General features: G+C 52.8%; 7 protein-coding genes and 1 non-coding gene across 8 annotated transcripts; 2 read left to right on the top strand and 6 right to left on the bottom strand.

The window, feature by feature from the left end:
• Positions 1 to 647: 647 nt before the first annotated feature.
• On the top strand, positions 648 to 1,745 carry QC764_300923 (uncharacterized protein; the record flags this gene model as incomplete). The annotated part of the gene is made up of 1 exon (XM_062945222.1): positions 648 to 1,745. One exon carries the CDS (start codon positions 648 to 650, stop codon positions 1,743 to 1,745), a length of 1,098 nt encoding a protein of 365 aa, XP_062801152.1.
• Positions 1,746 to 3,366: 1,621 nt separating this feature from the next.
• QC764_0047340 lies at positions 3,367 to 3,463 on the bottom strand. Its single transcript has one exon. It is a non-coding gene; the product is annotated as a tRNA-Ile (tRNA).
• A 2-nt stretch (positions 3,464 to 3,465) lies between these two features.
• Positions 3,466 to 6,185, bottom strand: QC764_300920 (uncharacterized protein). Its single transcript, XM_062945221.1, has 5 exons — positions 5,463 to 6,185; positions 5,299 to 5,368; positions 4,634 to 5,198; positions 3,927 to 4,564; positions 3,466 to 3,869 (listed from the first exon to the last, which is right to left on the bottom strand). The coding sequence occupies exons 1-5, from the start codon at positions 5,590 to 5,592 to the stop codon at positions 3,659 to 3,661; spliced, it is 1,614 nt and encodes a 537-aa protein (XP_062801151.1). The 5' UTR covers positions 5,593 to 6,185; the 3' UTR covers positions 3,466 to 3,658.
• Positions 6,186 to 6,853: 668 nt separating this feature from the next.
• Positions 6,854 to 8,911, bottom strand: QC764_300910 (uncharacterized protein; the record flags this gene model as incomplete). The annotated part of the gene is made up of 1 exon (XM_062945220.1): positions 6,854 to 8,911. The coding sequence occupies one exon, from the start codon at positions 8,909 to 8,911 to the stop codon at positions 6,854 to 6,856; it is 2,058 nt and encodes a 685-aa protein (XP_062801150.1).
• Positions 8,912 to 9,713: 802 nt separating this feature from the next.
• Positions 9,714 to 10,687, bottom strand: QC764_300905 (uncharacterized protein; the record flags this gene model as incomplete). The annotated part of the gene is made up of 2 exons (XM_062945219.1): positions 9,714 to 10,424; positions 10,637 to 10,687. The coding sequence occupies 2 exons, from the start codon at positions 10,685 to 10,687 to the stop codon at positions 9,765 to 9,767; spliced, it is 711 nt and encodes a 236-aa protein (XP_062801149.1). The 3' UTR covers positions 9,714 to 9,764.
• A 398-nt stretch (positions 10,688 to 11,085) lies between these two features.
• On the bottom strand, positions 11,086 to 11,790 carry QC764_300900 (uncharacterized protein; the record flags this gene model as incomplete). Its single annotated transcript, XM_062945218.1, has 1 exon — positions 11,086 to 11,790. The coding sequence occupies one exon, from the start codon at positions 11,788 to 11,790 to the stop codon at positions 11,086 to 11,088; it is 705 nt and encodes a 234-aa protein (XP_062801148.1).
• A 3,311-nt stretch (positions 11,791 to 15,101) lies between these two features.
• Positions 15,102 to 17,396, top strand: QC764_300890 (uncharacterized protein). The gene is made up of 3 exons (XM_062945217.1): positions 15,102 to 16,095; positions 16,148 to 16,667; positions 16,722 to 17,396. Exons 1-3 carry the CDS (start codon positions 15,621 to 15,623, stop codon positions 17,209 to 17,211), a joined length of 1,485 nt encoding a protein of 494 aa, XP_062801147.1. The 5' UTR covers positions 15,102 to 15,620; the 3' UTR covers positions 17,212 to 17,396.
• A 2,753-nt stretch (positions 17,397 to 20,149) lies between these two features.
• QC764_300860 (uncharacterized protein) lies at positions 20,150 to 25,281 on the bottom strand (the record flags this gene model as incomplete). The annotated part of the gene is given in 3 exon segments (XM_062945216.1): positions 20,150 to 21,612; positions 21,631 to 23,941; positions 24,003 to 25,281. 3 exon segments carry the CDS (start codon positions 24,453 to 24,455, stop codon positions 20,150 to 20,152), a joined length of 4,227 nt encoding a protein of 1,408 aa, XP_062801146.1. The 5' UTR covers positions 24,456 to 25,281.
• Between the last annotated feature and the right edge of the window lie 118 nt (positions 25,282 to 25,399).

The following is a 25,399-nucleotide window of genomic DNA, read 5'->3' as shown; positions in this document are numbered from 1 at the left end:
CGTGTGGTTGGCAAAGAATCACGGCAAACAAGATGGGATGGAACAAACTGCCAGTTGAAATCGCGGCAATTATCTTTTTCCAACTAGAACCCGCAGACCTGATCTCGATCATGTCGTCCTGCCGCGCCATCTTGATTCTTTACCAGGCATCTGAGGCACAGATCAAACACCGCATAAAAGCCCAGCTGGGCGACACTTACTTGGATCTGGTCCTTTATGAATCCGCACCTATCTGTCTTTCCATGAAGAGAGGGTATGTGACCAGCATGGCTAAGCTGTTCTGTGCGTCAGCATCTATGCTAACAGAACTCGATAGTTCCTGGTCCAAGTTCAAGACTGAGAATGGCGAAATTACCTACCCGGAGTGGATGCTCAGGGTCCGCCAGATTCAGCGCCAGTTCATCTCGATATGTTTCAACCAGGACCTTGCCCGCCCGCTTCTGACCCTGCCTCGGTATGACCGACCTACTCTGGGCACCCTGCATCGTTTTCTGAAGCGAATGAAAACGATTGACCGGCATGTTTTCTATTACATGAACTGGCTGAGAGCAGAGATACATTTCGTAGCTGTTCGGCGGAAAAATTGCGCTACGGACCCCTCCGCCGCTGAGCGAGTCCGGTTGAGAAGGGGTTTCATCCGATATGAAATGATGTGCCAGCTCACTGCTCGATCCCGGTGGAACGTCATGCTGGGAATCTTGGATGGGGCCGAGGAAGAATCGGCCAGCGACAGAGAACGGGCGGTCAGACAGCTTTCCATGAGCGAATCTGACTTCTTGGAAGCGGTCCCTTACGTTGTTGCCGCAGAGGTGACTTCGATTGCCTGTTTTGTCTTTTCCCGCCATCGAGAGATGCTCATGGACTTTTACGAAGAGTTGTTCAAGTTGCGGAAGGCATACACACCAACTGGAGAGGAAGTAGATGAGGAGATGGAGCCCGATGGCCAACCGCACTCAAACCGTGAGTTCACGTATGAGGAGTGGGAGAAGGAGAATTTGCTATGCTTGTCGTCAGCCGTGGGCTTGGGACTCGGCTATCTCGAAAAAGTGCAGCGTCTGTCAGACATGGCTCGACCATCGTGGTTCCGATTGATTCTCGGCCACTTTCAACCGGCCGAGTACTCTCATGTTCTTAGACTGATGAAAACGTGGGATGAGGTTGTTGGACCGATCCAAGAACAAGGCGGCACGTTTGAGGCGGAAACGCCGGTGCGGATGCCGCCACAGCCACAACCTGGCTCGTCAATTCGAACATCTTACGATGCTTCGAGTTACCCGGGATTTCACCATATCTTTTCCGGCCAAGCGAGGTCGTCGTATTATGTCACCAATCTCATGGAACACGGCTGGCCGTTTTGGGATTTGGATAGGACAGTTGCTTTGGAGCCCAGCCTGGAGCTAGAACCAGCGTACTCGGAGAGCAATTGGAGGGTGTTGCACACCGGCAGAAACGACAATCCCCTTCGGAATCATCCATGTTGGCTGCCCGAGCATGGATGGCGGCCAATAATTACGAAAATGTTTTTGCCCAATTTTGATGCCTCGGCTCCATTCGATCAACTGGATTTTGACATGATCAAGATCGGGTCGGGTCATGGTCGTCGATGGGGAAAGGATGATGAGAGAAAACTTTCTCTGGAAGAAAGGGCTGGCAGGGCTGAAAACAGGCTCCAGTTCTTCAGGGACCTGATGACCAATCTGGACGAGTATTGGGCACTTGGGCCTGCCGGTAGCGCTTCAGATTGAGCTTTCGAGGGTGAACAAATTCTTCTAGATCCTAATCTCTATGGATAGATTCCGGGTCTTTTGATAAGGTGCCTAATTCTATGTCTTCAAAGGGTGTATGCCGGTAGGTGGCGATTACCATTACATGATGTTTACAGAGCTGAGAACAAGCCGTGGCCTGGTATACAGACTGCATTGACTCTCCTTCCTCCCTCACCCTCACAATGCGACTACCTGCCGGTGGCATCAGTTCCATCACTCCTGCCTATGCTGCTTCAAACGCTCCCATTATTGCAGTTTGACTGTCCGGCTTGCTGATATCCTCATCCTGGACGGCGTCGGATTGCTGAAGTGCATCAAGCTAACGGCGGGGTGTTCCTCGGTGTGATGTTCAGAAGAGTCTGACAAGTGGCGTTGCATGAGGAGGAATCAACGTTTAATGACGTAAACACGGCGTATGGCAAGTTATTTCGCTGTTCCGCCTTTGTCGCTTTCCGAAGATGACTGAGTTGAGCCGGATTCCTTCTCTTCTTGTGTGTTATCCGTTGGAGGTGGAGGTGGAGGTGGAGGCGGAGGCGGAGCTGATGAGCCGGAAGGGTAGTAGGGGATGATGTGGCAGATGTAGGGTGTATCGTCCTCGGGCATGATGTCTTGACTTGGGAGAACACCGCTCTGGGTGCTGGTTGTATAATCATGAGCCAGAAGATATCAGGACATAGAAGATCAACAGGGCCGGCATCCTGACGCCCTTTGTAGTCGTTGGACAGCATTGCATTACATCATGACAGTGAAAGTTAATGGCTACCTCGAGACTTCTTGCCTGCTCTAGATCAATCCGACCCTCACAACACCTTCTTCATAGAACGTAGTTCCACACTATGCTAGGCTGCTGTTGAGCCTCAAGATCGCATCTGGTGTGAGCGCCCCTTGCCTAGGAGGATCCATGATTATTAGAGGGCTCCCGGCCTTCCTGATAACTTGCACCCCCACCAGCATATTCCCAATCGGGACTATAAACTATGCTCAAACTGCTGGATAGAGGCGGGCCTATGATCCTCCTGCCTGGGTGAAACATAGACTAGGGAAGAAAGACGACCCCAACATTCTGCAGGGATCTTTGCATCAGCCCTACCAGGCGTTGACAATATGGGCAGGCCGATAGAATGCTGACATGGCGGGAAATATATGTATGTATGGCGGAACGGTTCCCATGACGCCGGTCAGCAGGCATCGCGCCTCTCGGAAGTCTAAAATCCACGTGCTTCCGTCAGCTCTTGGGGTCGGGTGGCGTGGCTTGCCATTCACCGCCTCTTGGCTGATTATCAGCGAGTACTGGGCCCGTCAGCGCACGCTAGATGCACAGCGCCCTTGAGTCGACAGCTTTTTCTATTGCCGCTGTGGTGGGAATTAAGCGCCTGATGGCTAGTGAAAGGCCCGATATCCGGGTTGAAGCTTGAACTCACGCTCCGAAGAAGGGTTTACAAGGTTGAAAGAATCTCAGGGAAGGCTCTGGCTCGGCCTGAGCTAGTTTTCTTTTCGCCGTGACTGACGACTGTGGCAGTGCCACAACTCCGCCTTTTGTGTTCACCACTGAGAGCTTGCAAAATGGTCAATTTGGATGTTCTTGCACCATTGATGGAGGCCCCGATTGGCTCAGCTGGTTAGAGTGTCATACTAATATACCTTTCGAGGTATATCAAGTCATGCGAAGGTCAACAGTTCAATCCTGTTATTGGGCAAACAAACACACACCACACGATTGGTGTCAACTTTTGCAAATTTAAAATGGGATGAAACCTCTACTTTTGCTGATAATTCTGTGGAAATGACAATAACTGATCATCATCACCTCGGGAACATTTTGTTGCTAGCCCCTGAACAATGTCAACATCCCCTGGTCTCCCAGGCAACAACAACCCCTGAGGTACATTTTCTCAAGCGAAGAACCCACAATCTCCCAGTGTCAAGGCTATGCGGGCAAATTTCCTCTCCTTCAGCGCATTCCTCATGGACAAGAAGTTGGAAAGAATGGCATGAAAGATTTCCATCTGATAACAGCCATAGCTAAAGGCGCATCGCACCACTTCGGCTACAAAATATGCCTTCATCTTGATGTCGGTTGATGCTTCAAAGCCGATCAAGTTCCTGAGTCATGCCTCGTTAGTAAGCCGCATACCAAGAGGATGGACAAAGAAGACCTACACCCAGACATAGATGTACGGCAACCCAACCCAAGCCTTTAGGCCAATGAATCGGACATTTTCGTAGATAACCTGCAGGTCTTCCTTGTTCGCGCCGTCATCGAAGGCATCCAGTCCCTCCAACAGAGTCCGTCTCATGATCCTGGCCGTCAAGGCACATGTCTCGAGAAACAAGCCAGAGATATCGGAGGCCTCCCATGGTTGATCGATGATACGGTCCAAGTTGACTGTTCCGAGGTGCTGCCAACCGGCCTCGTCTTCCCACCCCCGCTCGGATGGTATTTTGAAAAAACGCCTCAAGGAATCCAAAGCCGACTGCAACACCTCAGGCAGATCCCCGTGAATGTGTGGCTGGACATACTTATTGGCCAGATCGAATTCGTCGGCGTCACACATTAGGAAGGGGGATGATCTGAACTGCTGGCCCTCGAACGGCCCCACTGTAGCGGCTCGGAGGCTGGTGACTGGGTTCAGAATGTTAAAGGCCAAGGGGGCATCCAGGGAAACGCCTTGCAGCATGTCGCCCATTACCACCAAGTGCTGCATTACCACCGGCATTTTGGCTAAGCCCCCTCTGGACTTGATAAACATCTCCACCGCAGCAGAATGTGTGATGGCCCTGGGGCTCAGACGCACCATCTTGTATTCGTTGCCGTTAGTAATCTTCACTTCCTAATCCGGGCCTTCGTATCAGCGAGGGGATTTTACCTCAAACATGGAGAGCACCACCACCGGGTAGACAACCTCGTGGAGCTCTCTCTGCTCCGCCCCATCGATGAACTTCTGGAGCTCAGACACAGCCCTGTACTCGTAGTAGGGATAGTTCATCTCGTCCCTACCCTTGTATGCGTCCAAGACACCTGCCGTAAGCAGCCAGCCAATGTAGATACAGGCCGACTTTGACATGTCAGGCCTAAAATACGACGGCTGCTTGAACCCCACCAGATCAAACGCCTGGTCGAGGTACGAGGAGTAGTTGTTACATCGGGAGAGGTAATCTTGGAACGTGCGGGCCGACACTCCCGTGGAGTGGGTGGACAGCGGGGGTGCGCCGCACATGTCTCTAATGTTGGAGGGAGGAGCAGCATGACGGGCCCGGCTAGAGACGAGTGCAGGAGCGGCGACAGCGGCAGCGGCAGCGGCAGCAGCAGCGGCGGCGGCGCGCTTGCGGCTAGTGTTGGCTCTCGGTGCCTTGGCTAACACCATGGCGGCGGAGTCCTCAGAATCTTCAGAGACATCGGTCGTGCTTGGGGTGGGGATGGCAGGAGCAAGCCTGTTGGGATGTTATAACACCAGGACGAGGTCAGATCTGGGGTTCCCAAATAGGAAAATGCTCATGAAACGGGTCCACGTGGGTTCCAAGTAAGACGTACCTGCGCGGATTTAAGCTCAAAACAGTAGCGGATGCTGCCGAGGGACCCGAAGGATTGGTTACACCTGTGTCTAGTGAAGCCATATAGGGCTGATGATTAGCAACCCAACGGCAGGCTCACATGCAGCACTTGTACATCAAGGCGCGACACAAGGTCCGACTTACCACGCTGATGCGCGTTGGCGGCCCTGGCAATTTTCTGTTGGCCGCGGACCGAGACCATGGCCTGGGAACGGACGAGCTGCTTCTGTTTCTTGTCCAGTTTGGGACCGCCATAGTTTACAAAGACCGACATGATGATGTTTGATTCGGAGTGAGGAATCGATGGTCGACAATACTCGTCGGCTGGATCACACAAACAGGAAAGAAGAACTTGTAGCGAGGATGGTTAAAGGAGAGGTCGAGAGGGACCTTAGTCAGGAATATATGGGATCGAAGAACACTGTTGCTGGCATTAGCGCAAGAGGTTCCTGTACCCCCGTGGTCTCTCGAGAGCGGCGTGCTAAGCGGAGGTGGCGGAGCAGGTCTAAACGAGTCTATGACTGCTCGATATTCCACTTCAGGATCCATTTCTCTCGGCCGATAACTGAGGATCGTGGTCGTCGGGCACCTCAAGACGGTTCGAAAGGTGCATACCGCACCCAGCATTGCGGGTAGAAGCCGCGTTCCGTTGCATTGGAAGTGGGGAGACTGGGCAAAACGATCGTGGAGCTGAAAATACCAAGATCAATGCCAAGGGAAGCCAAGCTTGAGTGCTTGAGAATCGAGTGTTGCAATTGGTGTTGAGCAATTTCCATTTTGAGCATAGCTTGGACTGAGGGCAGACAAGGGTTGCGATTGGGTTGTCTCTGATTGTCGACTGCATCGGTCACACAGGGAAGGAAGAACTTGTTTAGCAGGGGTGCAAAGATACGGAGGAAAAAGGCCTGGTTGTATTCTTAAAGGTCGGAAGACGTGTTGGCATCTTTGATGGCCCATTGACTGCATGTAAGTGTAGAAGGTATGAGTATGACTATCTTTAGTGGTATGGCAGCCATAGTATGGCTGCCTTTAAGACTTAAGAGGGTGGTTCAGCTGACTGAGAATTAGGTGTACTTCTTAGTGCTAGCTTTCATCATTGTGGCATTACCTTCTGTACAGAAAAATGGGACTGTCCATTCCAAAACTCATTCCGTGAAGATCATGCTGGTGGTACAAAACATTAAAATTATGGCAGCTCATGTTCCATGCCTCAAGCCGACAAAATCCCCCAACAACCATCAGAATCCAAAACAGACGTCAAACTTGGCCAGAATCAGCCAAATTTTCCATGCTGTCTACCAGCGCCAGCAACCAAACTAGTCATATCAAGGCACTTGGGTCTCAATATGATTTTTTGCTCCCGGTAAACAATTAAACGTTGCTAATTTACAGAAAACAAAGGCTCCATCCAGACAAAACAATACTCCATGCTCCAACTCTGCTTCCACATTTACAGCCAGGGCATCTAAATATCTACAGAATTCCAACCCAAAACCTCCACGCGCTCTTCCCAAATCTCACGAAGAATGGCGAGCTTAGGTCAACCTGACAAAGGTGATATCATCAATATACACGTCATTCGTCGCAACTACGTTCCCACCGACATGGAGTACAAGCTGCACCCATGAAGCCTTCGCAGTGAAGGTGATTTCCCTTGTCCCCCAAGCATTCGCTGGCGCTCCGTACAACTGCGCTTCGGTAAAGGGTGTTTGCAGAATGTCGGGGTACACATAAAGGTACAAACTGGTAGTAGAACTGGGGTTCGTGTGCTGGAAAGACAAGCTGAATCGATACTGCTGGCCGGGGACGACGGGCAGGTTGTACGTCAAGCTGTTTCCTCCTCCGTTGACGTTGAGATACCGCATGAGGAGTCCCCGCGAGCCCGACTTGGGACGGGCGTTGCTGATGGTGGTGGACACCAGATGGGTCGATGGCCCGAGGACCCAGTCTCCGAGAGTGCCATCCTCAAAACCGCCATCGCCCTTGAGCAGATCCACACCGGTCGAGGGAGTCGGGGAAGGGACCTGACCGACCGTGTAGGTGTTTGTGGCGCAGGCGGAATCAGACTGGCATATGACGGAGGCAGTGGGCGCGTGGAGGCAGGCGTAAACGCTGTCGGCGACGGAGCGAGCAAGCGCAGAGGATGGGACTGCGGGGAGCGCAGTGGTGGGAAAGCAAGCTGTAGCCGCAGGGTTGGTAGGCATGCCGTAGCGGGTAAGAGCACTCTTGCAAGCGCTCATCGAAGGTCCAACGCTGCGCGAGTTGAGAGTCGTAGATGCTAGCTGTCGGCAAGCGGTCGGCAGACCACTAGACACATAGCAGTACGCGGGGTTTCCGTTATAAGTGGGCGTAGGGGGGCAGTCGGTAATGGTGGTCAACTCAGGCCCCTGAGTGGTGGTGGTGGAAGACTCGGTTGAGGAAGGCAGCTCGGTGGTGCTGACAGGAATATCTGAAGTCGTGGTCTCTGGCTCGGTCGGGGCAGTCGTTGTTTCAGGCTCCGGGGTGATGGTCGGCGTATCCGTCTCAGTCTCAACGGGAGTGGTAACTTCTGCAGAGGTGGTCACCGAGGTCGATGTTGCCTTGGTGTACAAGTTCATTCTGTCCGGGCCACCACACCACTGGCCGGGAGCGCCCACACAAAGCATGGCGCAGTCCTTTTCGGGTGCGGCCTGTCCGATCAACTCGTTTCCACAGTAGCATTCGCGTGAATACTCGAGGCCAAAGTAGGAAAACTCGCTGCATCTGTCGGCACACTTCTCAACCGTCATGTCATCGGTGCGCCAGTCAACAGCCTTGAGGGAGCGGTCGTCTACCTTGTCGGTCCAGCATGAGGCATAGTGGAAGTCACCAACGGACTCAAGGTTGCTCCCAGCTCCGACCGGGTTTGGCTTCTCGTAGATGTTGAGCCGGTTGGGGCCTCCACATTGCTGGGAATGGTTGCCCATGCAGGTCATGGAACACTCGCCCTCCGACACCTTGGTGCTGGCGGCATCCAAATTTGTCCCGCAGAAGCACTCTGTCCCGTACTCGACACCGAAGAACGCGTATCCGCCGGCGGTGCATGTAGCAGCACACTTCTCCAGAGTCATGTCGTGCTGAGCGACCGTGATGCCGCCCAGCACGCGCTGGGGAACGTTGTCTGTGTAGCAACCTTTGTACTCGAAGCCCGAGATGACCACAGGGGGCTCCTCCGTATCCAAGTCGTCGCAGGCTCGGTCGAATTCGTAGACGTTGAGCCTCATGCCTGCACCGCATGTCTCGTCTGGGTTTCCGGAGCAGGGCATGTTGCATTCGGAGGCCGGTGCGGCATCGGTGGGCTTGTTGCTGCCGCAGTAGCATTCCGAAGACCACTGTGTGCCGAAATAGTCGTAACCACGGCAGTTGGCTGCGCACTTCTCTGCCGTCATGTCGTGGGTGCTGATAACCTTGCTGGGCAGCACACGGCTCCCAGTGTCGAGGAAGCAGCCGAGCGCCGTGTATTTGGGGGCATCATCTACCTGTCGGGAGTAGAGCCCGTTCGGGAGAGCAGAACTGGTCGAGAGAAAGAGAGCACCCAGCGACAAGAGCCGCATCTTTGAGCGAGAGGAATCCATCTTGAAGACACGATCTTGTCAACAAAGACAGGGAAGAATGACAGTCAGAACAAGAGAGCGACACTCCCAGGTGAGGAAACCGACCAAATAAGAGCGCAGAAGAGACGGACAACCACCACATCATCAGATTCTGGGGAATCCATTGTCTTGTGAACTCAGCTCAGGTCTGGAACTGGACACCAAACTCCAAATTGATCGTGTCCCAACCGAAGGGGCCGTGATGTCAATAGTGTCGCCCATTTTGGATCATCACGGTCAATAGAGCAGACGACTGAGTGGCGTAGTGTGCATTTTGAGAGCTGAGTCCCCTGCCGAGGTGTCTAGCGCATTTCAATAGTGCTAATCCTTCTGTGGAGCAGGGGATCGAATTGTTCTGGACCCAAACAGCCAGCATCAGATTTGATGGGGAATCCCTACTGAAAGAGAAATTGGATCACGCAGCCACGCTTGCTACCTTCTTCACGTGGCAGTCAAAACAAGCTTCTCGGATTTCGACGAGGGTCCGAAGAGGAGAGCGTTCTGGCCAGGCGCGTAGCTTGACTTGGCGTTAGCTACCCCTGCGTGGATGGGGATGGCAAGGACAGGGGCCTGGACATTGAACTGAACGAGATATGATGGAGGCTCCTGTTTGAAACAACGGCTCTGAATGCCCGAGGTGATGACCAAAAAACTTCAAAGAAAGGCAATGCTGCCAGAGATCGTACACATCACCTACTGTCATTTCATCCCCTTGAGGCGTGTTCCAAATCCACTCGATGATCATTGTGGTGCTCTGCTCTGTGCACAGATATCTTGGCATTGCGTGAACCTCTGCCTGATTCTCTTGATATCTCTATTCACACCCTTGAGAAGACTACCGCAAGGTTCTGGCCAGTAATCTAGTTACTGATCTCCCCGTAACATCTGACGTCTTCGTCGGTTCCAAGAACACATTTTTTGGACGCTGCTCAGCGGCTTCCAGTACCCTCTCACGCTGCCTGTTGTGTTTCTTCATGATCTGGCCGGCAGTATCTGCTCTTTCCGGCCCGCCCTCCCATTCCTCGCGCTCCCTGGCCGAGACGTACCGGAGGACTTCGTCGAAAGGAACCAGAAGATCAATATTGCCATTGTCGCGGTCGCCCACTCGGTAGTAGGTGATCAGTTGTCCACCGTCGGGATGCGAAACGTCAACTTTCTGATGATTGCCTTGATCACTCATCGGGCGCTGGAGGTGCAGCTCGTCCATGATGTAGCCTCGTTTTGGGTAGACTCCGGAGGCCGATGTGTTTGAAGGTTGGCTCTCCCGAGTAGAAGGTGGTTGGAGGGCAATGATAGGAACCTTTTGGTCAGGCACAGCGCCCCATGACGTAACTTCCGCTTCTGAAACTCTCCTTGATTGATAGTTCTTGGTTTTCTCATGGATGGCCGACAGTGGTGGCGGAGTCGAGGCTGGGTGAGGTCGTTTGTCGTTTTTCTGAGAGCAAAATGGGTCCTTCATTGCTAAAGTCGTGCTGATATTGGTTTTAAGAGATCGCTACTAGGAAAAGTTGTCATCAGTACTTGGCCTCAGCGAACGGCTTGTGGCCGTCAGTCGTCGGTACCTTGGCTCTTTTGAAAAGTAATAGTGGACAGGCTACAGGTAGGCTTTCCCGGAAAAGCTGTGGGACTCTCGTCATACAAGACGAGCAGAGGAAGCTATGGGAAAGTCGCAAACGATTGGGGGGAAACTGACCGAAGTTAACAAACCGTGGAAATCTCACACAAATACCAGCCCTGAGTGGACCTGCCAGAGCACATGGCCAGGTGGGGAGAAAGGAAATAAATATTGCTCCCACTCCCCACATGACTATACTATCGGACGGAACAGGCAATGATGGCGGATGCACAAATGGTGTGCTGAAAACCAAACGATGGCTGCCCATAGTGGGTTGTTCAACAGGCGCCAATGTCCCCTACATGCTCATACGCTGCACGCACATGGAAGGCAAACCCATTGCAGACAGCGCTTAAGGCAAGCATCACATGAGAGACAACTGACAGATATGAGTGATACATAAACAAGTCTTTGCCCAAAAAGCTACTGAATGAACCCATCCAGGTATCCCAGTGGTATTTCGATGCATGAAAATAGGCAGTTCTTGTAACCGAACTGAAGTGACGAGAAACCTGGCCGCGAAGGCTTGCTCCATGCTCCCTCACTGAAAGTGAGCCGGCAACCCTTCCTCCTCCAGAGCTTTCTTGGTGCTCTCTCTCGCTTCAAGCTTCTTCACAATCTCAGTGTACCTCTCATACTTCTCCATCCCAAACTCATGCTTAACTCCCCACCTGTACAAAATATACGAATACACATCCGCCAGTGTCAGCGAATCTCCAACAATCCACTCCCCGCCGCCCTTCTGCAGCTCTGTCTCCAGATGCTCATACGCAGCCCTGATGTTCTGCTTTCCACCCTCCTTCACAGCCTCCTCCAACTTCTTGTCGCTGACATCCACAAACCTCTTCGGTGCCAAAAGTGCCCCCCATCCCACTCCGTGCAGCTCACCGGCAAAGTAGATGGCCCATGAGAGAACCCTTGCTTTCTCAAGATCTGTCTTGCCCGCCAAGCCCCTTTCGGGACGAAGAGAAGCAATGTAAGAGAGGATAGCGGGCGTCTCGGTGATGGACTCCCTGTGTCCATCGGCGAAGGTGATGACAAAGCCAGGGACGTAGTTCTTGTGGTGAACCTGGTCACGGTACTCCTCCGCAGTAAGCGAGCCGTCGGCAGGTTCGATCTTCAGATTGGCGTTGCGGCGGGTGTTGACAGATTGGAAGGGGATGGAGAGCTCGTGAAGGGCCAGACGAACTGCATTCGAGCAAGCTCCTGCGCTGTAGTAGAGAGTGAAATCTGGAAGAGCCGCCATTTTCCAAGGGAATGCAGGAAAGGCTGATGACGGGACTTTGTTGTGAGGGGTTTGGGCTAGTAATTGCTGATTTGATACCGAGATGATAAGAGGCAGAAGGAGACAACGAGCAGAATCTCTTGACTTTATACCGAGACTCACAGCAGTCCGTAAAATACTACCCCCTGCCAATCCCATGTGGCCGTTCAGTCTTTGTAATCAATCACGACCAAAAATCATGGCCCCTTCCAGGGTGTCTTATAACCCCTTTTGGATGTAAAATAGAAGGCATTCACCCATGCACACAGTACTCGGAGTGATATGACGGGCCGGAACAACACACATTGAACTGTCTTCAGACAGAGGAGTTACATGAGTGAGCAAAGTTACAGAGTTCATTTCTAAGCATTGTTCATTCGATATGTCATCCAAAAGCCTAGGCCAACGCAATGACACCACACTCTACAATAATTTGTGTCAACCAAAAATCCTTCGTCTCAAGTTATAGCGCTCGTCACGTTTTCTGATGGGGCACTCACATTTTGCTCTTCTAGCTTCGAACTTTTGCTTGCAGAGATGACGAAACATTGCGTGATGGACCAATGGCATGTATATTATGTAAGGGAGAGGTTGGTCATGATGGGGGTGCATTTGTAATCATCCAAAAGATCATTGATCCGGGTTGAACAACGATTACATGGGGATTATAGCCAATCCTACACGATCGAGGGCAATCTCTTGGTTTACCTAAGCAAAAGAATTCATTGAGTCGAAAGCGGATTGCATATCTCCTTAATTTATTTGTTGAGAGACCGAAGTGCGGTTTTATATGTATGGTCCTTATGCTCATGCTCCTTACTTCCAGTCACTGTGAATAACAGTACACAATATTGCGAGGCCGTGGTCCAGACGCTTACCTGAACCCCACGTTGTATTTTTCTTCTCCAACTAGCAGTTACTCAGCTCTCTACCAGGGCATTCAGCTTTGTGCTCACCTTGCCAGTTTTGCGTTCACACCATTCAATATGCTCCATCCATCAATTATTTGTTTCAGTACCTAGTCAATCTTTGGTCATAAATAATATCGCATCAGTCACATTTCCATCGTGTGAAAATTGAGCTCGCGATAGGGACTGCGAGTCTCTGTGAGCCAGATATTATGCGAAGGGGTTAATGATGAACAGAGGCAAAAACGGTACCTGATTCTTTGCATCGACACACCTTGGGCTTCGAGGACAGACTGAATCGAATATCTTCTGCTGTAGCGGTTTGACTTCCTTACGTTGTCCTTATCAAAGCACTGCAACGGCTCAACGAGTCATACTGAGACTATAAAATACAGGGCTTACGCATATCATTCTTAGGTACCTAGGTAGGCTCAAGCCACGTGACTTACTATGCTGCTAGGCCATGAGAATAGAAATGAGTGCAAGAGTTTGATAGGTAGTTAAAACCGGGTTGAAGTGAAGTTGATTTGAGGTGATTGGTGGCCCCCTCCCACCAAGGGAAAAAAAAGAAAAGAAAAAGAAAAGAAAAAAAGAAAAGACATGGGGAAAGTACAGATAACGTCTCATGTCACTGTAGCATCATGAGGTGGCAACACCTGTGCAGCATTCCTCAAAAGTCGTCCCATTTCGAAAGCGAAGAAGCAAGCGGGGCCGTTCCAGTTTCCTTATCACCAACGCCGATCAGGCTTTTGTTCAAATCATGGTCAGAAAGCCGGAATATCCGGGTGGTGAGTAGCCATCAGAGATAAGCGATGTGTCAATCTCACGCAATGCTACTTGTCCCACAGATAGGCGTCCAGTCATTGGCACCGATGAGACATTTGGAAAGAAAGGCCGACTGTGATCGAACTTGGCGAGAGAATCTGGAGCGGGATCTGGCTCACTTTAAGAGGCTGCAACGCCAAGAACATGGGAGGCGCAAGTGCCCGCCCAGCATTCCGTCTCCGAATGGCCGCCTGTTGCGTGCCTTTAGCACTCCCCGAGCGCGATGAGGCCTGATTTCCCATACGCCAGTCAGAATCTTACCTTAACCGGAGCCTCAAAGACAGGGTTACAATGTAGAACAACCGGCCAGCTGTGGCGCAACCTCCAGGTCTTCCATGGAAGGCATGGAAGCTTTATCTGATCTCCGCAGACCCGGATGGATCAGTGTTACCTTCCGCATTGGCTGAAAGAGACACGTGCATCCCCTGATTTAGTCTGTAATTTGTCTCGCGTTGACACCGAAGATCCCTCAGCGGCACAGTTGTTGTCGTACCCCGGGGTCCTAATCGGGAACTGGTAGGCTAATTACAGCTACAAGAATGTCTGGTCAAGGAGTCACCGCGGCAGGCAGCTCTGATGGCACAGTTCCAGTGGGACTGGCCAAATCGGCTGTGGCGGATTGCTCCTGATAGGCAGCTACTATTCGGCATATCAATTTAGTATCTACATCAAGTGCAGGCGCCGAGTCCTGCTAGGCTTGTAGATTAAGGTAGAAAAGGAGACGGTGGTGGGAGCTGAAGCCGTCGGAGCCCGAGGAGCTTACTCAGGGTGATGTGATTCCTTATCCTACCTGTTTTCCTACACAATCTTGTGTGAAGGATTAGGGATGAATCTCAGGGGACCGTTGGTCGCGGAATCTTCGGGTACCGTCGCGCAAGCCGACCCATATTCTTCTAACCTCATGAGGGGTCTGACAGATTTGCACAGTTTTTCCTTTTCTGTGGCTCGTCTTCAAGACTTGGGTTAGGTGAGAAGCCATGACTGGCGATGAAAGATGGCTAAAGTGCTATCTGTGGGCCCCTCTGCGGTGGAGGTTGGAGCTCTGTATGTCGTGATAGTCTGACTGCATTCCATTAGAGCCGGGCCACCCGGATGTAAATGTCTCACATCTTGGTGCTCCTGGTAAACCGACATCAGGAACCGGATCACCGGCTGTCATCGGGTTCCTGAGTATGTAGATGTTACATATTGCTTCCCCACACCACCTTGTCGTCTTCTAGGTAGGTATCTGAGCAATTTTGAGACAGAATAGTGTGGTGATTGAATTGTGGTAAGATGGACGCCACAGATGGACTCCAGGCTAGCAAGTTGAGCTGGCCGAAGTGATCCTAATCGTCTGTGCTGGTTGCCGACAGCAATTTCTCATATCGACGAGCAACTTCAATAAGATAGGTATGACTTTGAGTGATTGGGGCACACCTGCCAGCTTCACAGACAGGTGTAAGACTGAGACGTACAGTATAAACACGGTACAGCTCCTGCAGTGTCACCCTTCCATCCTTTCCAGAAATACCTGATCCAGCAACCCGGAACCTAATGTTACGCTTGTCCCGGGTCAGCCTCAAAACGATCTTTGCAGTGCATGTCAGGCACTAGCGCTGTGAATTCGCACTGCTCACACATATACCTTGACCGACATCATGATTTCACTGAGAAAACAACCACTTACCTGGCAATCCTCAAAGCCAAGAAGTCGGACCGATGGATGAAAAGGCTACAAAAGTACAATCGTTGATAAGGCTGTGCCGCAGTCGTGTCTCGGCGCGTTCCCCACATCTGAGACGGGAACGGAGATCACAACATTCTCCCGTAGGTCAGTCCAATGTGTGTCGCCCGGAAACTCCGCCGGCTGTACCGGACCTGCCTTAGTCTCAGCCATGCAAAGTACTGACATTGGCGCAGAGGTGATCGCCTCACAAATGGCTGGTTTAAGACCATCATCTCTGTACTATATGTACGTTCTCCTGGCTGCCATCAAAGTCCCCGCAGTTGATCTCCATCGTCTCATCAGCAACCCACGGAAAGCTTAGCATCGACTTACAACCTTTCGTCTTGCGGCTAACAGATAATACCAACATCATGGGCTTTGAGCAAGTGATCAAGGCTCTCAGGAACAGCCTTCCCGCCTCAAACCTCTTCTTTGAGGGGGAGAGGGAGTATGAGGCGCTCAACGGGTCGTACCTCTCCGCGATGGAGAGCGATATCAGACCCGCCGCTATTTTCCGACCCGAAAGCAGGAAACAGGTTGCCAAGTTCGTCAAGATTATGAGGCCGTTTGCCCTTGGCGAGCATGGCGAAGAGGCCACGGTCCGATTTGCCATCCGCAGCGGCGGACAGCAACCACTCCCAGGTGTCGCCAACATTGAGGGCGGCATTACACTGGACCTCGGTCTCCTTAATTCAGTTGAGCTCCAGAAGAACGGGAAACAAACAGTTGTTTCAGTTGGCGCAGGTGCTCGATGGGGCGCGGTCTACGATAAGCTGGACGGCACAGGACTGGGTGTCACGGGTGTTCGTTCTGCCTCTGGTGGTGTTGGTGGATTGTCTTTGACTGGTATGTCGCGCCCTTTGCGAAATCTCTGATCAAAGCTCTAACACGGGTATAGGCGGTGTCTCGTTCTTCTCCTCCCGCGAAGGGTTTGTCTGCGACAATGTTCTCAACTACGAGGTTGTCCTCGCCTCAGGAGAGATTGTCAATGCCAACGAGCATGAGAACAGCGACTTGTGGATTTCCCTCCGCGGAGGTGGCAACAACTTTGGGGTTGTCACACGTTTCGATTTCAGGACATTCCCTCAGCCCGGGAAATTTTGGGGCGGCAGTGTTTTCTATTTCCTCTCTAGCTGGCCATATCACGTCGGTGCCCTCCTGTCAGAGCTCCGGAAAAAGGATGCCGCCGACCCAAACGCCCACGTTCAGTTGAGCATCGGTTACTCTTCCCAGTTTGCTCAGTTTGCCTGCCAGAGCCAGCTGTCTTACACTGGAGCGGACACCACCGAAAGCATGCCTGAGGTGCTCAAACCGTGGGCAGATAGGCATCCTCAAATCGAGCAGTTGAACTCGGTCAGGTTGATGACGCTCAGAGAGGCGGTGTCAGAGCAGCCAGCAGAATCAAAAGGCAACGTTCGGTACGTCACCATACCTCTCACTCGCCCGAGACCACAGACTAACTCTGCCGTTAGATGCGCCTACATGAACGTGACAGTCAAGGCCGACGCGCCCACGCTCTTTGAGGCGACTGAAATCTTCACCAACTCCCTTGAGAGCGTCAAGGCATGCTCCGGACTCATGTCTTCTCTTACATTCCAGCCCTACTCGGTCAATACTCTCCGGCAAACAGTCCGCCACGGCGGTAATTCACTCGGTCTCGACCCCTCAGACGGACCGCTTATCAACATCATGGTATCGACCTACTGGAACAAGAAGTCTGACGATGCTGCCATCCTCAAGTACATGAGCAATGCGACAAGCTACATGAGGAGGGAGGCTCAAAGGAGGAACAAGCTGGTGCCTTTCGTATCCATGAACCATGCCTGGACTCATCAAGACGTTATCGAGTGCTACGGAGAGGAGAACAAGAGGGCGCTGCAGGAGACAAGTATCAAGTACGATCCCGAGGGACTGTTCCAAAGAGGCGTCCCAGGGGGATTCAAGCTTTTCAACCGGAAATGAGCCGTTTCTTTGCTGACTAACTTTTTCTCTCACATGTCTGGGCGTTCATCATGGTTTGGGTTGGGTTTCTCAAGGATACACTACAGTCGTAACTATTATCTACCTACGTTTCATCATTTGTTCTCATAGCGGCGTTGAACATAGAGCTGTAGTTTGAGTACCTCAAAGTGAATTATCTCTCAATTCATATCGCGATGGTGCTCAGATTTGACCCTTGTAGCATCGTGATAGGTAATTGTAGAAGAGCGTATGCCAGCCGCGACCCCGGGCCAATGTAGTGGATGATGATCCCGATCGCGGATCTAATCCCTCGATCTATCATCAGGTCACAAGACCATCTAAAACATTCTCCGCGCCGAGCTGACGGTTATGTGAGACATTTTTATTCGATTCCCCATCCTGTCCTGAGACATCTCCTGCCGACCGCTCTGGCCCGGACGATCCCGCTCGAGCCCATCAAACAAAAATCAGATAATGGTTCGAAAGCCTGTTTCTTGGGTGCTTACACAGTATGAGCAGTTCACCGTCTTCCTCGAGAGTTACAGCGCTTGTCGTTTTGCTTGTTGCTGGGCCAACTATTCGGGGGGGGAGCCAAAGACTCCACTTAAGGGGTTCAGGGGGATGAAGATTCTGCAGTCAAATTCTGTCATGTTTGACAGGTACAATCGCGGTGAGGGGTTTCTCGCAAAAGTACAAAATGCTGTGAGGATGAGTGGCGTCATGGTTATGGCTAATAGCTATTGGATGTCACAGGTCACTTAGGCCGCTTGTTTTGGCGGCCTAAGGTGCCGGCTTGGATGTTGTTGGTAGCTCCCCACCCCGCTCTCCGTTTTCGACTCTTGCCTTGCAGTATCGTACGGATCCGCGAGAACATCTCAATAGCGTATCTCACCAACACGCAAACCTACGAGTTGGAAAATGTCGGCTCTCGCGACATGTACAAGAAGTATGCGATCTTGTCCCGCACCTGGGAAGACGGAGAGGCCACATTCGAGGACATGAAAGACCTTGACACCGCTAGGTCAAGACTTGGCTGGCACAAGATTCAACGCACCTGCGAGCTGGCTTCAGCTGAAGGCCTGCGATACGCCTGGGTTGACACATTGCTGCATTGACAAATCCAGCAGTGCAGAGCTCTCTGAAGCCATCAACTCGATGTTCCGCTGGTGTATGGAGATTCGCGCGTTTGGTATGTATACTTCAGCGACCTTCCAGCCGAATCTGAACAAACCGGGTCAGGCATCACCGCAGGCGAAACTCGTTCACCATCTACCGCGTTGCCGTTGGTTTACCAGAGGCTGGACTTTACAAGAACTGATCGCCCCACACAATGTGAAGTTCTATGATTGCAAGTGGAGCTTCCGAGCGAAAAAGCACGAGATTCCCGAGCAACTGGCGAGTGTCACCCTTATTGATATCGGGGTTTTGGAGGACCCCCAGTGTCTATCAACTATCCCGGTTGGACGGCGGACGAGCTGGGCGGTGGATAGCATTCGTCACGATACAATTGCAGACCGCTTCGACCATTCATTTCAGTTCACAACGCGAATCACGCAAGATTCCACCGACGAAGAAGATCGATGGTATCACGAGTTTTGAACTATGCATCCGACTCGAGGAAAATTAAGCAGTCGGGACGTGGATTGCAATCATGGACTGCCGGCGCACTGGGACCCAAGCACAGCCCGTTTCATGACAGAAGGTAAGCCTCGGTTCACTGGGCTGCTGTTCTTCCATGGGGCCCCCGTCCATGGACCACAACTGGTTTAAGCAATTCATTCGATATGTATCAGATCCTGACCAGGGCCAACCCTGAAGACACAACTGACTTTGTCGCGTTTGGAGAAGAAATAGCAAGAAAGCATTTGCGGGAAGGGGGGACGTTGGACTCAAAGTTGATCAACAAGGAATGCGCGCTATCAGTCAGCTTATCCATTGTGAGGATAAGGATACATCAACAAAACATCATCCTCGAAATAGGGAGCCCTGTTACCACAGAATACGACGTGACCATCTATATCACAGACATGTCACGGGACCCGGAAGATAGCGCCTGAAAACAAATACAAGATTAAATATAGTAGTCTCCAAAATATACAAAATATTCTCTCTGTGTATCACGAAGCTCAAAACTCCTGAACAGGTTACCTACCTGATGTAGGTTGTACCCCTGGAGTCAAGCCCAATGAACACTCTTCCTCCTCCCTTTCTTTGGCAGTGCTCCCCCAACCTCAACAACACTCACGTACTCCCCAACATTAAGCACGACCCCCCTCCTCGCCTTCGACATCCCCGCCGGCAGCCTCTTCACAACCACCTCATGCCTCTCCTCCCCCCTCTCCTCTCGACATTCCCTCCGTTGCCTCCCCTCCTCACGCCCCCTAACAACATGATTTTCCAATCTCCCCTCCCACCTCACCCTCTCAATCTCGTCCCCCGCCTTCTGCAACCTAGCTCTCCAACCCTGCACCCACAACCACGGCAACCTCAACTCGGAGCCCTTCTCCACCTCGCCATTCCCCCTCTGCCTTCGCACCGAAGACGAAGGAGAAAGCACCAAGCTCCTCCTCCCCAAACCCTTCTTACCAGCAACAACCTCCACAATATCTTCCTCTCCATCTTCCTCCGTCTCAGCCGCCGTGGTAGCAGTAGTGATAACACTAAGCGGTACACAACTCGACGGGATCGACGACGCCCACGAAAACCGATGATCTACCGACGAAGAAGAAGAAGAAGAAGAGTCAAGCACATCATCCACCGGGACCTGCGCCCGGACAGAGATGACGTTTAGCCTGTCAAAGTTATCCCTCAGCACAATCGGTGCTCGCAGTGGGAAGGTGACTTCGTCTTTCTCTTCTGCTTTCTCATCCTGATCCTCAACCTCAAAAGGTTTCCGCAGCTGTTCAATCCCCGGACTAAGGACTCCGGCCGAGTGTGGTCAATTTAGATCTTCCCTTCCGCCCACCAAGCCACTCCGTTCGTCCAACGCATCATGATCGCCCTCGGTGCCACGAACAGGGGAGTGCCCCGCCTCGGTGTAGGGAGAGTGGTGGTAGTCCCTGTGGTGGTGGTGCTCGTTCGATGACGAAGACCAGGACTTGCCGAAACGACCGGAGAGAGGCCCGCCGGAACCCCAGAGTCCAGAACCGCCCCCGCCGCCTCCCCCTCCGCTGTGACGGTCGGTGCTGATGGGGCGAGAGTGGGACGAGCGGGAGGTGTTGATGTCGGAGGCGTGGGATTGTTGCTCAAATACGTTGCGCATGCGCTGGAAGAGGCTGCCGCCTTTTTGGTCGCCGGATTCGCTGCTGGCGTGGGAGTGCTTGCTTGAGTGAGCGGTATCAAGGGGGGCAACAGGTGGTTGGTCGGGCATGGAAAGGGTAGATTCTCGGTGCCGCCATTTAGCTAATGGGGTGTCCTCGGATTCGTCGCGGTGATGGTCGTACTCGATGAGATGGGAGTTGTTCCGTGGCCGGCCGGTTTGGTAGCTGGGTGACTGGGTGGAGACAAGGCCACGGATGACTGGGACGTGGGTGTCTGTCACGGTGTGTTGTTCGGGCGATGGAGGCGCAGAATCGATGGTGCTTTGGCTGCGGACGGACTGCGGCGAAGATTGTTGTTGCTCTTGGCTATGGAGATGTGTTGATCGGTGTTCCTGGCAAGCAAGCTCTGTGTCTTGGTCGGGTGTTTGAGGACGATCAGGATTGTGATTGCTGGCTGAGAGTCCTTGGCTGGCTGTCTGTGAATCTGATGCTAAGGAAGTTTTTACATCGGTTCGCTTTTGCTCAAAGAACTGAAGTCTAGGTGTCTCCTGTCTTTGATCCAGTTCAGCAAAGTAGTCGTCAGCCTCGTTGACCCAGTTGGGGCTTGTCCGGGGATGATCTGGCTCTGGAGTCTCAATTGGTGGGACGGTAGCCGAGACAGCGGGTGTGCCGTCCGAATCTCCCATGATATTTAGCACCTGGGCCTTAGGCTCAACTTGACCCGGCACTTCCATTGGTGTCGCGAATGGCGTCTCGTCTGGTACCTGAATGTGAGCCCCAGCCTCAACCTGTGCTGCCATTGGTTCTGGCATTTCGACAGTTGGCCCAACTGGACGGTCGAGGACGGTATCAAGGGGAATATCAGTTGAAGTATGAACTAGAGCATCAGCTGCAACAATAGCTTGAAGCTCAGCAGGTGCCTCAGCAGGTACCTCGGTAGGCACCTCAGCAACCTCATCCACTGAGGTCTTCACTGTGGCAGCATCCTTTTCAGTGTGCTCTTGATCTTCAGGCTCAGGTCCCATTGCCGCAACGACAGCATCGACAACACCCTCCTCATTAAGATAAGCATCCTCAATGTCACTGACATCGCTTTCCGCATCACCATCATCATCATCATCATCGTCATCATCATCGTCATCATCATCGTCATCATCATCATCAAACAGCTCGCCCTCCCCATTCACTGTAGTCGTATACGCAGCGTCCATCTCAACCGACTCATTTGACACTTGACTAGCACGACGCAGCTGGTCGTCCGCAGCCTCTTCGTTCTGCAGCCCGGCCGGCGGTAGAGCAGCGTCACTGACATGCTCTGCCCCAGGAACTAATGACTCCTCGGCCTTCTCCTCCGCTCGTTCCGCTGCTCCCCCTCCCACATAGCCATCGTCTCGAAGTACTCCGAGATGGGCCTGATCACCAGGTTGTCCTCTAGCACCACTGACACCGGGCTCAGCATCTCTCTCTCCGTGTCGACCGACGTCATCCGGGAGCTTCGGTACGTCTCGGTCACGAACATGCGATCCTCGATCGCCGCCGTCGCCGGTCCGAAAGGGCTGCAGGATGAGGGGGTTGGGCGTGATGGGTTCGGGTTGGGCGTAGTCGTCTTCAAGATGTGAGCCGTCGTCGTAGAAGGAATGGGTATGGTCACCATGGTCAGAGGAAGATGACAGCGCTGGCACGTCTTCGTCATGACCGAGCTCGCTGCCGTGGGGGGAGTCATGTTCCACAATGGACTTTTCTGCGTGAGCGCTGTCTTCGGTCCCAAGGCCTACAGCTCCATGCTGCTGTGGTTCTGGAGCCACCGTTTCCTCGACGGTAGAATCTAGGACCTCATCCTCGCGGATTACCTGGAGAGATGGGGTGTGTGGGTGTCCATCCAGCTCTTGTTCCTGTGAGACCGGCGCTAGAGCATGACATACGTCTGTTTCATGGTCGGAGACGGCATGTGGATCGTTTTCAACCTCCTCATGCCCGAACTCTTCTCTAGGCGGTTGGTGGGAAGGCACTCGTTGCAGCGGAATGTCAACCTCGACATCATCCCTCTCATCTCCCGTGTACGACTCTGAATGGACGAGCGGAGGGCGGTGTGGGTGGTGCCTGTCAGAGACCTCCTCGTGTAGGCAATACTCGGAGGTATCAGTCAAGGAACAAGAGTCGTCCATACCTTCTGGAACTCCAACTGCGGGCGGCTCGTCTGATGTCGTGCGGTACTCAATACTCGGCTGATTATGGTACGATGAGACGGAGGAAGCGGCGTCCCCGTTGACGGAGGGTTCGGAGCCGTGATGTTCGGGAGTAACACTGGCCTCGGTGAGCTCAAAAGAAGCATTGTGAGTGTTCTCCTGTTCTTCATCGGCAGCAAAAGAGATGTGCTCGCCGGCATGAGACCGCGTATGATCGGAGATAGCAGATGCTAGTCTGACAGGCTGCTCATGCGCCGACTCGAAGGACATATCCCCTGCCGCGTCGAAGGAGTCACCGGTAGCGCTCAATGGCAACGGCACCTCCTCGGGACTGTGTTCGTGTTCGGGCACATTGAGATTCTGTAAAGCCTGAGGTTTTTCACCTTCAACGGTTGTTTCGGTCGGATGATCGGCCGTAGACAAATCGTACTCGGATGCGCTGTCAGAGACGACACTGGCCGCTCTCGTTACCGCGGCGATAACATCGACACTTGTTTGGCTCCTTCCACGTGTTGTCTCGTTGGACAAAGCCTGATCCATATCCAGCTGCGGCATCGCGGGCGTCTCTTCGGCGGGTTGGGTCACATCGCCGCTCCCCACGGCTTGGCGACTCGCGCCAGGTGTTGCCTGGGAAGAGTTGGGCTGATCGGCATCTTTGACTCCATGTTCAGCTGGCAACTGTGATGGGGCTCCGGTGTCCTCGGCTTCGTTATGTGAAGATGAGGGGCTTGGAGTCGCTGGATGGTGCAGGGCACGCTCTGCCTCTTCTCTTCTCTTGTTTTCCCACCAGGTTACATCGGGCTTCGAGCTGTCCAAAGGATCAGGTGAATCGGTGTTTCGATTGGGAATACCAATGGGCTCGACAGGAGCACGTGCCGTCTCCTCAAGCTGGTCAGCGTGGATGATGGTCCCAGATCGCGAAATCACCGGCTGGACAAATAGAGGCCGGTCCTGACGAGATGTCGGTCTGCTATCATTGGTCGGGCTGGCTTGCATCTGGCTGTTGGCAGCTGTGTTCAGAGTCGACTCTTTGACCATGTCCGCCTGCGGAATGGTCGGTGACTTGTGGGCTGTCTCGGTGATCTCATCGTGTCTGCTCGTAGAAATGTCCTCGGGCTCAAGAGCCTTTGCACCGTCATTATTGAGAGATTCGGGGGCCACAGGTTCCGGTGGCTTACTTGGTGTAGCCACAGCTGGCGGCAGGTTGCTGCCTCGCCTCGATCTCTTGGGTGGAGAAGGGATGATTGGTGCCCTCAGCTGCTCCTCGATGAGGTGGTTGAGCTCCTGTTGGAGAGACAGTTAGCACATGGGGTACACATAATACTCTTGGGTAGGGGTTGCGGACCTTTCTCCGTTCTTCCAGGCCCATCAACTTCTTCTGCCCCTCATCAATGGCCCTCTGGGCTTCCTCCTCAATCTCAATCATAAGGTGGTCCGTTTCCTCTTCCACCTCATTTGTCTCGTGCAGAAGCCTGCCATCCCGTGCTTCATCTTCTTGTTTGTCTCTTTCTGCCAGCTCTTCATCTTCTTGGCGCCTCCGTCTTTCCCGCTCCTCGTCTTCGATTCTGCGGCGCTCGGCAATCTCTTCACGCTGAGCCAGTCTCTTTTGGTGCAGGACCTCGGACTCGGCAGAAAAGGCGGCTAGCAAATGTTTGATGGTATTATCACGCCTGGCTTCCAGCTCGTCAAGCTTCGCATCGTGTTCGGCGGTGTTGAGAGAGGCGAGAGTGGTGTGGATGGTGGACAGTGTATCCTGCATCTGAGCCACCAGTTGGGCAATATCCATGGTGGATTCCATTGTGCCCAGGTATCTTTGTAAGGTAAACTGTAAAAAGGAGAAATCGCCGTCAGGATGCCACAGATGGCGGCCGTGGGTAATGGTAAAGCATGAGAATGGAAGCTGGTGTACCTTTGGGGTATAGCAGCAGCTGGGACGGTGATGCTTATGATGAGCCTCAGCACCAAGAGGGGCAAAACCGGGAAACTGAAAAAGAATACGGAAGTCCAGGGAAGCCAACAGGTAAACAAAATGCGGGATGATCTTCCACTTGGAGACTCGGATAGGGGCGAGATTCGAGCATCGCCCCCTTTCGTCCCAGGAATGCTGTTCATGCGGTCCTTCGCTCTGTTGACGATTCAAAACGCCGAAAGGCGCCAACGTAACCAGTAACAGCAGATACGCAATGGCTCAAGCTGGGAAAAACCCTGTCTCCGGGTTGCCACAACCTCGCCAGACTTCTGGTTGCCACATGGTGCCGTCATTGTTCGAGCAGAGGACTGCAAGGGCTCGTAGGGAAGTATCGGACGACAGTAAGTGCTATGTCTGAAGATAGAGGGTTTGTTGGCGGGACTTTTGATGACTGACAGAAGGAGAGAGAGATGCCAGATTCCCGACGGAATGGGCCAAAAGGACGGGACATGGATCCGAGGTACCAGGTAGGTTGCAACTGGGGACCGACCCGACCTTTCCGTTTTCCGTGCCTCTAGGAGGTCGCGATTTCATGGCAGAACCAGGGAGGGCAGAAGGAAAGTTATCCGGTGTCGCAGAGGAAGCCGTATGCTTTTGGACATCTCATGGCGAAATATTGGTGGAAAGCGGGTACCACCAAGACGCGGTGACGCGCTTGAGGTTGCTGATGGCGGGGCGTTTGGAGGAGAGTGTTTCACAGTTGTTGGAGCTTCGGGAGCCGTTGCACCGAGGTGGGGTAGGCCCCACTGTTAGCAAACCTTATTTTCTGGCTG

Source organism: Podospora pseudoanserina, chromosome 3 (genome assembly GCF_035222485.1).
Source record: "Podospora pseudoanserina strain CBS 124.78 chromosome 3, whole genome shotgun sequence".
Classification (NCBI taxonomy): Eukaryota; Fungi; Ascomycota; class Sordariomycetes; order Sordariales; family Podosporaceae; genus Podospora; species Podospora pseudoanserina.
Note: the sequence above shows the minus strand (reverse complement) of the source record. Positions and strands in the feature narration are given on the sequence as shown.

What these genes read in the sequence shown, in the direction of transcription:
- QC764_300920 (XM_062945221.1), bottom strand. Translation starts at nt 5,592, where the DNA reads ATGTCGGTCTTTGTAAACTATGGCGGTCCCAAACTGGACAAGAAACAG. An exon ending in CGCCAACGCGCATCAGCGTG is followed by an intron (nt 5,369 to 5,462) that starts GTAAGTCGGACC and finishes TGGCTTCACTAG; the next exon opens with ACACAGGTGTAACCAATCCT. An exon ending in CCGTACATCTATGTCTGGGT is followed by an intron (nt 3,870 to 3,926) that starts GTAGGTCTTCTT and finishes GGCATGACTCAG; the next exon opens with GAACTTGATCGGCTTTGAAG.
- QC764_300890 (XM_062945217.1), top strand. Translation starts at nt 15,621, where the DNA reads ATGGGCTTTGAGCAAGTGATCAAGGCTCTCAGGAACAGCCTTCCCGCC. An exon ending in TGGTGGATTGTCTTTGACTG is followed by an intron (nt 16,096 to 16,147) that starts GTATGTCGCGCC and finishes ACACGGGTATAG; the next exon opens with GCGGTGTCTCGTTCTTCTCC. An exon ending in GAATCAAAAGGCAACGTTCG is followed by an intron (nt 16,668 to 16,721) that starts GTACGTCACCAT and finishes CTCTGCCGTTAG; the next exon opens with ATGCGCCTACATGAACGTGA.